At 41.1% G+C, this 11,467-nt stretch overlaps 2 protein-coding genes across 2 annotated transcripts; one reads left to right on the plus strand and one right to left on the minus strand.

The window, feature by feature from the left end:
- Positions 1-151: 151 nt before the first annotated feature.
- LOC310995565 (uncharacterized protein) lies at positions 152-4,043 on the minus strand. The gene is made up of 6 exons (XM_083984656.1): positions 3,826-4,043; positions 2,634-2,663; positions 1,659-1,688; positions 1,505-1,543; positions 1,226-1,387; positions 152-1,109 (listed from the first exon to the last, which is right to left on the minus strand). The coding sequence occupies exons 1-6, from the start codon at positions 3,838-3,840 to the stop codon at positions 1,038-1,040; spliced, it is 348 nt and encodes a 115-aa protein (XP_083840782.1). The 5' UTR covers positions 3,841-4,043; the 3' UTR covers positions 152-1,037.
- Positions 4,044-4,332: 289 nt separating this feature from the next.
- Positions 4,333-7,761, plus strand: get1 (guided entry of tail-anchored proteins factor 1). Its single transcript, XM_083984744.1, has 5 exons — positions 4,333-4,643; positions 5,565-5,730; positions 6,733-6,800; positions 7,028-7,142; positions 7,392-7,761. Exons 1-5 carry the CDS (start codon positions 4,554-4,556, stop codon positions 7,463-7,465), a joined length of 513 nt encoding a protein of 170 aa, XP_083840870.1. The 5' UTR covers positions 4,333-4,553; the 3' UTR covers positions 7,466-7,761.
- Positions 7,762-11,467: the final 3,706 nt, after the last annotated feature.

Raw genomic sequence — 11,467 nt, forward strand, 5'->3', positions numbered from 1 at the left:
ATCTCCATTATGTGGTAGGCGTTTTTAACTTACACCTACCACATTATCAAACTGTAACTTTTGGAAACATTCCTTACTATTGTACTTATATCCCAAGCTTATTTTCTCACTTCAGAAAGTCACTGACCCGACCAAACTCTTTAGAGAAATTCCCACTTTAATTGGTTTTTTATACCATTTATAACAAAGAAAACAATTTATTTTTTTTGTTTTTGTTTTTTAAAAAAGGAGGAAACTGTACATTAGTAGAAGAATCCCAAAACCACAATGAATATATCCACACATTTGTGGTATATACATGGTGCTGACTTAAATGAAAATACAGTTATCCTAAAAGGATAAACACAGCAAAAATGATTAAGTCTGTAATGTGTTTTCTTTTGAGTACAGCTGAGAAAACGATTTCACTGTCCTCAAATGTACCATCACAGACAGCATTTTTTTTTAAAAGAAGAAAAAGAATCATCATAACCAATTCCAGTACTAGTGAATATGATAAAAGCGAATGTTGTGAAAAAGATGTTACATAGCATTGAACACAACTCATGAATCACTTTGAATCATCCTATTCCCTATCAAACACAGTATTACAATGTATTAAATTCCAAAACAGTACAGCTCACAAAATCCCTCAAGACTCCTCAGGAATGTCGCAGGTAAATCCTGGAACTCAACATCGAATTCCTGATACATAGTGGGGTCCAAAGGTCTGAGGCCACTTGAAAGGGAAAGTGGCCTCAGACTTCTGGACCCCACAGTAGACATCACTGCATGTCATGCAGAAAACCACAATCTAAAAAAAGGCAAAAGAAGAATCCAGAGACAAAAAAAAAGAAAAAAAAAAAAAAGATGAGACCACAAATTTTCCCTTCACAGAAGCCATGAAATTGAATGGAATTTGTAGTATTTTTTTTTAACGCATTCCTGCAATAACATCCCTAAAAACACTGCTGTCTTAAGAAAATAGAAGATAAAAATATTCTCTGCATTGTACAAGAAAGGAGGTACAGGAAGCAACTGAGTTCTCAGAGGTTTCACTACTCTGCTTCTTTGTCCTCCTCAGCCTTGTCTTCCTCCTTTTTGTCTGCCTCATCTGCTGCTGCAGCCTCCTGGTGGATGGGGGAAAGCACAGTTCATCATTTTGTTCACTTTGATCACTGCTACAGTAAAAACAAAGAGCAAATTCCATGTGGCAAGCGTCGTGAGGATACAAAGCTGCCATTACCTCCTCCTCCTCTTCCTCCTCGGGTTTGGCGTCACCGTTTTCTGCAGGAGCCTCTTCTTCTTCTTCCTCTTCTTCTTCTTTCTCTACCTCAGGTTCCTTCTCTTTCTTCTCCTTTGGCTTGGCCTTTGCGGCCTCCTTCACCTTTTTAGCTTTGGGAGGTGCCTACCATGTTGAAAACAAACATGAAATGCACCGTCAAATGGGAGTAAATGGCAATAAAGATGTGTATTTTAAGTAGATGCAGTGATATTGTTCAATGGCTAAATTTCCTTCTGTTACCTTTGTCTTTTCTGGCTGTGGTTTTGGTTCCGTCTCTTTCTGTAACACACACACAGAAAAAATATGCATTAGATTATTAATAATGTAATAATCGTAGAATATGTGCTGAGTTAAGTAAGATGATATGGTTTTTGCTGGGCTTTGTGAAACTCACCTCTGACAACCTCTGAGACTTTCTCCGTGGCTGAAGAAGGGAAACACAGGACAAGATGTTAAACCAGTCTTTCATCAAGTATTGATACACGCAATACAAAATCAATAATTATTGACAAACCAAATGTTACTCAGCGTGTGATGGAGTAATGAGCACAGGGTGTATGTGTATGCATGTATTTCCAGACCCCATTATGTACCTGACATAATGCTTGATGCTTATTTAACAAAAGGTCAGAATTGAAAAATAAACAAATAAAATCATTTATTTATTAGTTTACAGACTAAAGGTCAGTCAAAGCTTATCAGATGAGTGAAATGGTTTTTCTTTGTGAGAGATACAAATTTAAATACTTGACACAAATTAGTCACAGTGGTGAAAACGTCACCTCCTTGACGGATGAAATAAACAGAATTGTGTAATTTGCAAATTAGTAAATTAGACTTACAAATACAAAACAGCTTCTTTTTTACTTGTTTTGTTTGCTTTTTCTGCTATAACTCTACTTTATACTGTCATAGTGGGGGCAAAGGTGCCCATTGCTGCATTGCAATACATTGTGCATTGTGGGATTTGTAGAAAAGTGAGGTGTGTGTGCTATGGACCCTAAATTAATTGTGGTCTTGTGAAAATGAGTTCTGAAGTGCCCCAGAGTTAAATGTACTCAAATTAAAAGAATGAAGTAGCCCACTCCAGCGCCCCCTACAGGATGTGGAGCTTTACAAACCCAACAGAGTGACCAGGTTTCAATTATAACACCAAATTAAAACCAAATGGCTAACTCTGTAACCCTTACAGCCACAGTTTCTCAAAACTGGGCTGCACCTAACTATGTAAATATCCAAGCCTGCATTACCCAAACCCTTCTCCTCTTTCTCATCTGATAATAGTACAAAATGTTCATTTCACTGTCAGTTTAGATACCAGGATCTGTTCGGGTCAGTTTGGGTGTCAGGACATGACACAAATACCAACCTCTGCACTTGCAACTGCATCACTGCTGGACTGTGAGGGAGAGAGAGAGGAGAAAAGAAATTAGTAAACCAAAAACAACAGCCATTCATGAGTGAGCTGAAGTGGGTGTGTAATGCACAGAGGGGGGATGGGCACATCTTCTTCCCCTTGAGTCACAAAGAAATTATGCAACCTTAAAGTGGGAAGAGGAGACTGATGCGTTTCTAAAATGACTATAAATTAAGGCTTTACCAGTTTATTGACGTAAAGCATTGTAGCGCATCATTAACGAGGCTGGCATGGTTTTGTGTGTGTGTGTGTGTGTGTGTGTGTTTAGTAGGCACAGCGCTCCAGCTTCTCCAAGAAGAGAAGTCATGGAGGAGTCGCTCCATCTCCACATGCGCTTTCACGCATCACTGCAGCTAATCTGCTTCATTTAATGTGCCTTGCGCGACCAAAACCTCGGCATTATTCAACGAAACTTCTCCGACGTGATGATTATGCAAGCGGGCGGTTAAAGCGGCCAGATGTGTCGCTGTCTTTTCGAGGATCCATCAGCTGCCATGACGCTCCTAAAGAAAAGAGCGTACACCTCAAGGGTGACGCGCACCAGCTCTTACAGTACGCGCAGACAGAGGTCAAAAATCTCAACATTGTGCGTGCTGGGATTACGCAGATAAGACACTATAACAACTCGACATGTTTTAAGAACAAACCGCTGCGTAAAAAGAGCGTAAAACCAACGATAAATTCAAACATCCAGTGGCATTACGCACGAAATTTCCTTGAAATGGCAACCTGTGCATCGACGGTGGTTACACCCCTTTGTTTGATCTCAGCACACAGTCAGCATTAATTAATGTTAAAACACAGCCACATGAACATTTTAGCCCCTGAATCGCCCAGTGATAGTATTAGACGGCGTGTGCAAATCGCAAACTTGCTCGATGAAAAGGAGCACGCTGCGCTGTACTAAGTAAAAAGGCGCCACTTCCCTGTATCAACAGGGTAGACACGACAGACCTGAGCACAGCAAAGGTGGACACGCACATGGACACACTGTAGCGATTAGTACTAACCTTACACGATAAGACCCATGCAGTGAGAAGATACACGGATTTACGCGCGTTTTTAAACACATTTTACGCATTTTATGTTAATAAATATACGGTTATACGTCGAAATTCCGCAGAATCCACATATGTAAACTTACTTTTTTCCTTCCCATTGTTGCTTTGACTGTAGGGCAGAGATCAGAGGAACAACACAGCTTGTTACAGCTCAAGGAAACTAAATGATATGAGTCAGCCCCTACACCTCTGCTTGTACCTCCAGTCCGGTCTGTAACTTAATGTATAAGCGTTATAGACGTCCGACCAGCACCAGAACTAGCTCAAACCGGATTGGATCCCCCTCTCGGTATATTTTATCCCTTATCCTACCAACCTACCAGGAAGAGTAAACCCCCGCCCCCTGCTTCCAGTGATTGGCTTCGAGGGCGAAGCAGCATATTTTTGAACCATAACATCTTACCTGTGTGGGCAGGACCGTGTGCCAATCAGTGAGACAGCGCCAACTCTCACTTTATAACAGGGTGTGTGCAAGACTGCAATATTCATGTTATGAGCTATTATGTAAACATAAACAGATTTTTTTAAAGATTGGTATTTATTGATTTATTGTATCTGTTTCATTTCTTATTACCCACCCCAAACATAAACTGTAGAATACTACCTATATCGAGCTATTTGAGTTCATGATGTGTTTTTAATCTTATTATTATATTATCTTGTATTATTCCATGTACCCTTATCTATGACCAGCAGAACCTGAATGGCCTAATTATTATATAACTGCAGCACTGTAAACTCCAGCAGCTCCACCGCTGCTGCAACAAGGAGAGTCGGACTGGACTGAAAAGGAGGGAGGAGGAGAGGAAACATGGCGGCCGGGTATGCGTGGTTCCTTGTGCTGGGCTCGGTTTTTCTGTGCAACCTCATGAAAACACTCCTGCCGAGCATATCCTCCTTCGTAAGTTGGCTCTGCTGTTATTATAGGGCGAATAATGACTTAGAAGTAGCGGTGTAATGTCACTGTTAGTGCTTTAGCTCCCTCTCTCTCCCTCTGTGTGTAGCCAGTCCATTGTTGACTAGCACAACTTAGCTTAGCTTAGCTTATATTAGCTTACTTTATAGGCTAATAGATAGGCTAATGCTACGTGGGTGGAGTTTTCCTGGGAACCGTATCTAGTATGGTCAGGTCACAACACATGGAGAAGAGAGGAAACATTTTGTACTGCGTCGTTGTTCACATGTCATGAACTCACTGTACCGTGAAGCAGCTGTGTAGCTTTGTTTACATGTTAGCAAAACAAGCTGAGTAACGATAGGTTGCTGGATGCCACCCTTTATTGTTTAGCAGTGATTGCACCCATAAGAAATAGCCTACATCAGGGGTCTTCAACGTTTTTCAGGCCAAGGACCCACAAACTGATGGAGAGATGGAGCAGGGACACCCCTACTATATTGTATAAAATTGTGTTTTGTATTAAACTTAACTAGGCCCAGTGCCATGTAAAAACGCACCTTGTTATCGTGCATTTGCACTAAGCTATTCAAATGACACACAGGTTCATACAGTATATTCATGTTTTTCTTTTAAACGTGACTGATACCAATGCCAATATCAACTATGTCTGTCAACTACATGATAATCATTCAGAAAAGCTATTCATATTGACGTTTTTATTTCAAACATAAATGTGGAAACTAAAAGATATAAAACGTTGCTTACTCAACCAAAAATTCCACGACCCCCCTGCAGCACCTCTGCGGACCCCCTAGCGATCACAGGCCCCCTGTTGAAGACCTCTGGCCTACATTATGCCTACACCTTGACCCCATACTCACTCAGAAATAATCATTTTTTTGTGCTTTTCTTCTCCTTTTCAAGCTTTCAAAGATGGTGCAGAAAGATGCCGAGCAGGAGAGTGAGATGAGGGCTGAAATTCAGGAGATGAAGAAGGAGCAGTCCTCCATCAGCATGATGGATGAGTTTGCCAGATATGCCAGATTGGAGCGTAAAATCAACAAGATGACGGACAAGCTGAAAACACATGGTGAGAAAAACAGAAACAGATGAAGTCACGGACATAAGGAGGACAGACAAGGGGACAGGAGCCCTACAACGACTTTCATATACCAGCAATCTCTAGAAACAATATATAACCACACTGTTATCTGTGATTTCTCAATATAAATCGGCATTTCTATGGCAGTCACAACAAGAATCAACACAGGCTTCAGAAAGGAGGTTAGGTTTGGATTGGTGTCTTATTCTTTGTTTTTGAAACACAACATAAATGTTTTTGTGTCTTCAACACCTGTGTGTGTCTGCTACAGCAGATTCACACTTTCAAACCACCAGCTGCAGGAAGTGGCTGGGAGGGTTTTGGATAACATGCTTACTTAAATGTTGGCAGGGAACAGCTGCTGTCTGTTGCTGTCCTTCACCCACAGCCTCAGGATTATCTTGTGCCCAGACAGGAAGTGGTTAAAAAATTCAAGTGGGATCATGCACAACTACAATAGTGCAAAGGTAGTTTCTTAAAAATGCACACAGGCATCTCATAACCAAGCTACATAACATGTGTTTTCCTAGAGGAATCATTCCGTCAGTCATTCTTTTCTAATAATATTGCTGTGTTCTTGACGCCAAAACAGCTGATTCGAGCGCTACTGAATGTAATGTATCAAAAATGAACACAAGATTTACCTCACATAGTATATTGATATTTCATATGCATTTTAGAGACTGCATCCTCAGTCTTGCCCAAGACCCTGCAAGGAACACACTGTTGTAATACACACTATTACACAATGACTGGGTGGAAGATGGTAACAGAGAACATACAATAAAACATGAGGCCTCATTTTAGACCACTGAATCATTGCCCATGTCTTTGGATTTTTCCAGTGATTCAAATAGTGAGGTAAAGGAAAATGGCAGTTCAGTCTGATCAACAAGCCCAACAGGCACCGAGGCAGTATAACTGAAGACGGCATCACAAAAAAACAATGAATTGAGTCTAACAGATTCATGTTTCCTCTTTTATTTGCAGTGAAATCAAGAACGGCTCAACAAGCCAAAATGAAATGGGTTGTCAACATTGTCTTTTACATACTGCAGGTAGGTGGAGATCATAAGAAGAAGCACAAATGAATTTATTTCTAGAGACCTACTACAGTATAAACATGTGACGTTTCATACATAACCTTCAGTTAATGCCCTTTAAGTACTTAATTTTCTTACTTTTAACCGCATGCTATTAGAATTGACATACAGCTAGCATCAGGGCAACATGTCATGTATTATGCACCCACATATTTCTCTTGTCTTGTCTTCTAATTTGTCAGGCTGCTCTGATGATCTCCTTAATATGGAAGTATTACTCTGATCCAGTGACAGTGGTCCCCAACAAATGGATTGCCCCTGTGGAGCGCTTTGTGGCCTTTCCAACAGGAGTGGCAGGTAATCAACACACAGTTTACTTTATTGTCCCTTGGGGACGTTTTTCTTGGGCTCAGAGTTACTGGTGTTTTTTGTAATGGATGAAATAGAGGAGAATCTATTTACAGATACAAGCAGGGTACCTCAAATCCAACAATAATTTACACATGAAGCTTGGTTTACATATTAATTGCATGTCATAGTTTCCTCTCTTAAACTTGTCATTCATCTGTTTATTAATCCATTGACAGAGTCGTTCTCTTCTTTCAGGTGGAGTGGGAATCACGTGCTGGCTGGTGGTTTGCAACAAAGTAGTTACACTCGGTCTCCATGCCGTCAGCTAGAGATTAAAGCTGTGCGCAACAAACATTAAACACATTGTTCTCCTAACTTATTGCTCAATATTTTGTTGGTGTAAAGCTGCAGTTTTGTTCCATTATTTTTTACGTCAGCTGCTCCTGGTCAGCTTGTAAAAGTGCAGTTCATTTTGCAGTTGGCTGTCTCACGTTGCAATATTGTCATTTGGGATTGTTGAATTTTGTAACGATTTTCATTTAATTTAATTGTGTGGTTGTTTTTCTTTGTATTTCAAAATGTAATGGTTTGAAAATATATTGAAATTGCTTATTTTTTCTTTCTTTAAAAAAAATAAAAGACATTAAAAGAAAAGCTTGTATTGATTGTCACTTTTCACATTGGGAGTTGACCAATAAAAGCATGCTGGGTAATTTTCTGGAAGTAGAACCGCTATGGTTTAAAACAAAGTAGATGAACCACAATGGACTGTATGGAGCATGTCTGTCAGAAAATAATTTATTAAAACAAAACATATTAATGCCACTAGTGTCAAACTCAACCCACTGGTTCAGTCGAAGGACCAACCAGTTAAGTGACCAAAGAGCTGCACTGCATCTGCCCTTCACTCACACTGAGCTTCCTCCTGCTCCTCCTCCTCTCCTGTATTCCCCAGCTTGTAGGCCTATAATGGAGAGTTTACTGATCCCACTGCAGAGGGCCTCTACCCTGGATGGGATCTTGGTGCTTTCACAGGGACTTGCATCCACACTGCTGTGGGCAGGTCTGCCACTGAGCAGGTTCTCAGTAGTTTGATTGAAGGCACTGTTGTGTTTGATTTTTGGCAGCTTGTATCCTCTTCTTGTAGGTTCAGTTGTATTCAGAGATTTGCTCAAAACGTTGAACTTGCCTTCACGCTCTGTTTCCTGCTCTTCTTCTGACACCGATGTTCCCTCTATAACAATGGATGCTTCTGATGCCTCCGCTGCTCTCTCAGTTTGATGCTCTACGATCTTTTCTGAACAACTATTCTTCTCACTGGTGTCTGAAAATAAATGTGTGCATTTTGAAAAAAAAAAAGTGGCACAGTAACTGAACAAAGCATTTTCTTTCATTACCATGCTTCCAACCTAAGTTTGTGTGTAATGTTTGCAGTGGTTTCTGTCTTGTTTGCATATCACAGAGAGAGTTGTTGGTGGATAAATACCAATTTGGTAATTACTCTTTCTTTTTAACGACTTAACGTGTGCATGGCAGGAAGAGTTTGTGTGTTACAGTACAGTGTGGATGAAGGATTAATTAAGTGCTCACCTGTACGTGTATCTTCTGATGTGACATGTATAGGATCCTCCATCTTTGGATTTTTAGTTTTCAAAGTCTGCACTGGATAAAAACAAAACTGAAACAGTACACACTGTATTAATATGGGATAATTGAAATACTTAAATTATGAATAATGTTATCTTATGGTATAATAAAACACCATGCAATATTTAATCATGTACCAACTTCACAGAGCTCTCCTGCTCCTCTGTCTCTGGATATTCAAAGTCCCAAGTCTTCTCTTCAGTGGGGAGAAGGACTGGTCCATCTGTGTGACCCACTTTGCTTTCATTGCCTTTAATTGGGGAATAATAAATCATCCTGCTAATTGACAACAACAGTTTAAGTCCTTGGGAGTACTTTCTCATGCTTGTTTACCTTTTTTGGTCGATCCTTTTAGCAATCTGTGTGAGTAAATATTTTGTGCATCCAGTTCTCTCTTTCTGCTCTGTAATGGCAGGAACAAAAACACAGAGCAACCACATTTCAAGATATTTGAAAACTGTTTCTTCAAGATGCTTTAATAATAGAACAGTAACAATTTGTAATGTCTGGTTTTCTCAGTATCAGGAATTACACCATCAAACAGGAGCATTAGGTCCTCTGTATCTGTGGTTTACTAATGGCCAGACGTCTGAGCAAAATATCGATCCAGACATCTTAACCTAATTCTCTCACGAATGCTTAGTCGGACTTCACTTTGGATTCTGACATGAAAACATTTAAAACACTGTGGTCCTGTGGAAGTCATTACAACTATGTCAAAAGGGTGCGATTCTGTCCCATAATCCTTCGCAATTTTTCAACCGACCTGAATTTCCTTGGTCAGCTGATATACTTGCTCTTGTAGATAGCAGGAAATCTGCCTCACTTCATTGGTCTTTTTCTTTTCAGTGAGTAATTGGCGGGTGAATGATGCCTGACACAACTCAAGATTCCTCTCCAAGTCCTAGAATACAAGAGAAAATGAAGAAAGAAAGAAAATTATATGTGAAATACTCCTCTTCCTAGTTATAAACCCGGATCGGTGGATCTTCTGGTTGGTTGACACACTAGACCCCCATACACCCATTACCATTCCACCCAACCTCTCCATACCACTATCCTCTTGCCCTTCTCCTCCAGCTTTGCAGTGGCCTTGGCCAACATGTTGGTGAGCTCCTTCCTCTCCAGCAGGCTCTGATCCCGGCTAAGGAGCTGCAGATCCTGCAGAGTGGTCGTTGTGCTCAGCAGCTTCTTTTCTGAGGTCTGCAGCTGCCTTGCCATGCGGTCGCGGCAGGAGCGGGTCTCACGGAGCTGCCCCTGCAGGGCTCGGACCTCGCTGTTGTGCTTGGAGAGGATCTGGGAACAGGGATGGCAACAAGATTAAGTGAGGAACCTGAGTATCAGAGAAAGACGAGGGATAATACATCAGATTTTTCTGCCTGCACATATGAACTGATGAATGGCCTGTGAAATCCGGATAACGGGGTGTAGGTGTAGAATGCATGATGCACACAGATAAAAGCATTCCAACTTTTAGGGATGGGTACCCACCAAAAGCCCTGTTTTTGTCTCTGAGCTTCCTGTGCACACAATGATTTGGCAATGATTCAGATCTGACAGAGCATGGGAGACACCAGAGGGACATAACCAACCAATCAACCGACCAACCTGTGAAACGCTGCCCTCCGACTCTTGGAAGTGCTGCAGTGCCACCATGTGGCGACGCTGGAGCCTCTTCAGTAGTTTGTTCTCAGTGCGGGCCTCACTCAGCTGCTTCTGCAGATCCCTCGCCTGGCTCTTCAGCTCCCTGATGCAGCTCAAGTGAGCAGACTGGGTCCTTGGTTTTGAAATGTGCAAGGACTTGACTGGAGGCAGCTTAAGGACTTCGCAGTGTGCAGCATATTTTGTCTTCTGTTTGTAATCCCCTTGTGCATTTTCATCTAAATGAGGAAAAATACATTTACTCATGATTACACACAGTTAAATTATATATAGTATTATTCCTATTGTACAAATATTAAAGCAGAGTAAAATAAAATACCTCTCTTCCTCCCAGTCGTTTTTGGTCCTCGCCACTTGTCTGATGTCTTGGCTGCAGGGAACTTGCCTTGGTCCTCACAATCTGATGAGTATTGCGGACTATTAGAGCCACGGTTCAGTTTGGAGGGAGAGGACCACCTGGATGTGTCGGTGCTGCAGGTCCCAGAGTCACCACCACCCTCCTCGCTGTAGGCCAAGATCTGCTGCAACAGACTCTGCTGCCTCACACTCATCACTTCTTTACACAGGCTTCTTCACTCTGAGAATAGAAGATGAGCAATTAGGTTAACGCGAATTTGCATAAAATGAGAATAGGCCTTTTTGTAGCTTCTTATCTGAAGGATCTTTGAAAAATTACTTATAAAAGGCCTGCAAGAGGAAATGTATTTCAATATCTTATCTCTTTGGTCCATATAATCTTGTTGAATTGGTTGAGTTGTGTAAATTTCTTTCATCTAAGTATAATTTTAACAGGTGTAGCCTGAAAAATGAGAGCGTTATTACCTTTCCCTTGCTGTTGAGAGGATCTCTCTCTCTCTCTCTGCTCACTCCTGAAGAACAGACGCAGGCTAATGTTGTCAATCTGGCTTAATCTGTTTACATCCAGGTTGGGAATATTTAGTTACCGTGATAAATAAGTGGAGACGTGGTTGCCAGGTGCTTTTTCTTTTGTAAAGACACTCATGTTGTCATGGTAACTGGAA

The sequence above is a fragment of the Trachurus trachurus genome (genome assembly GCF_905171665.1).
Source record: "Trachurus trachurus genome assembly, chromosome: 13".
Taxonomy (NCBI): domain Eukaryota; kingdom Metazoa; phylum Chordata; class Actinopteri; order Carangiformes; family Carangidae; genus Trachurus; species Trachurus trachurus.

Bases quoted from the DNA above. Each gene is read 5' to 3' on its own strand.
- LOC310995565 (XM_083984656.1), bottom strand. The intron at 1,689-2,633 runs GTTGGTATTTGT...TCCCTTCTTCAG, and splicing joins ATGCAGTTGCAAGTGCAGAG to CCACGGAGAAAGTCTCAGAG. The intron at 1,388-1,504 runs GTAACAGAAGGA...TCAACATGGTAG, and splicing joins CACAGCCAGAAAAGACAAAG to GCACCTCCCAAAGCTAAAAA.
- get1 (XM_083984744.1), top strand. From the start codon at position 4,554: ATGGCGGCCGGGTATGCGTGGTTCCTTGTGCTGGGCTCGGTTTTTCTG. The intron at 6,801-7,027 runs GTAGGTGGAGAT...CTAATTTGTCAG, and splicing joins TTGTCTTTTACATACTGCAG to GCTGCTCTGATGATCTCCTT. The intron at 7,143-7,391 runs GTAATCAACACA...CTCTTCTTTCAG, and splicing joins CTTTCCAACAGGAGTGGCAG to GTGGAGTGGGAATCACGTGC.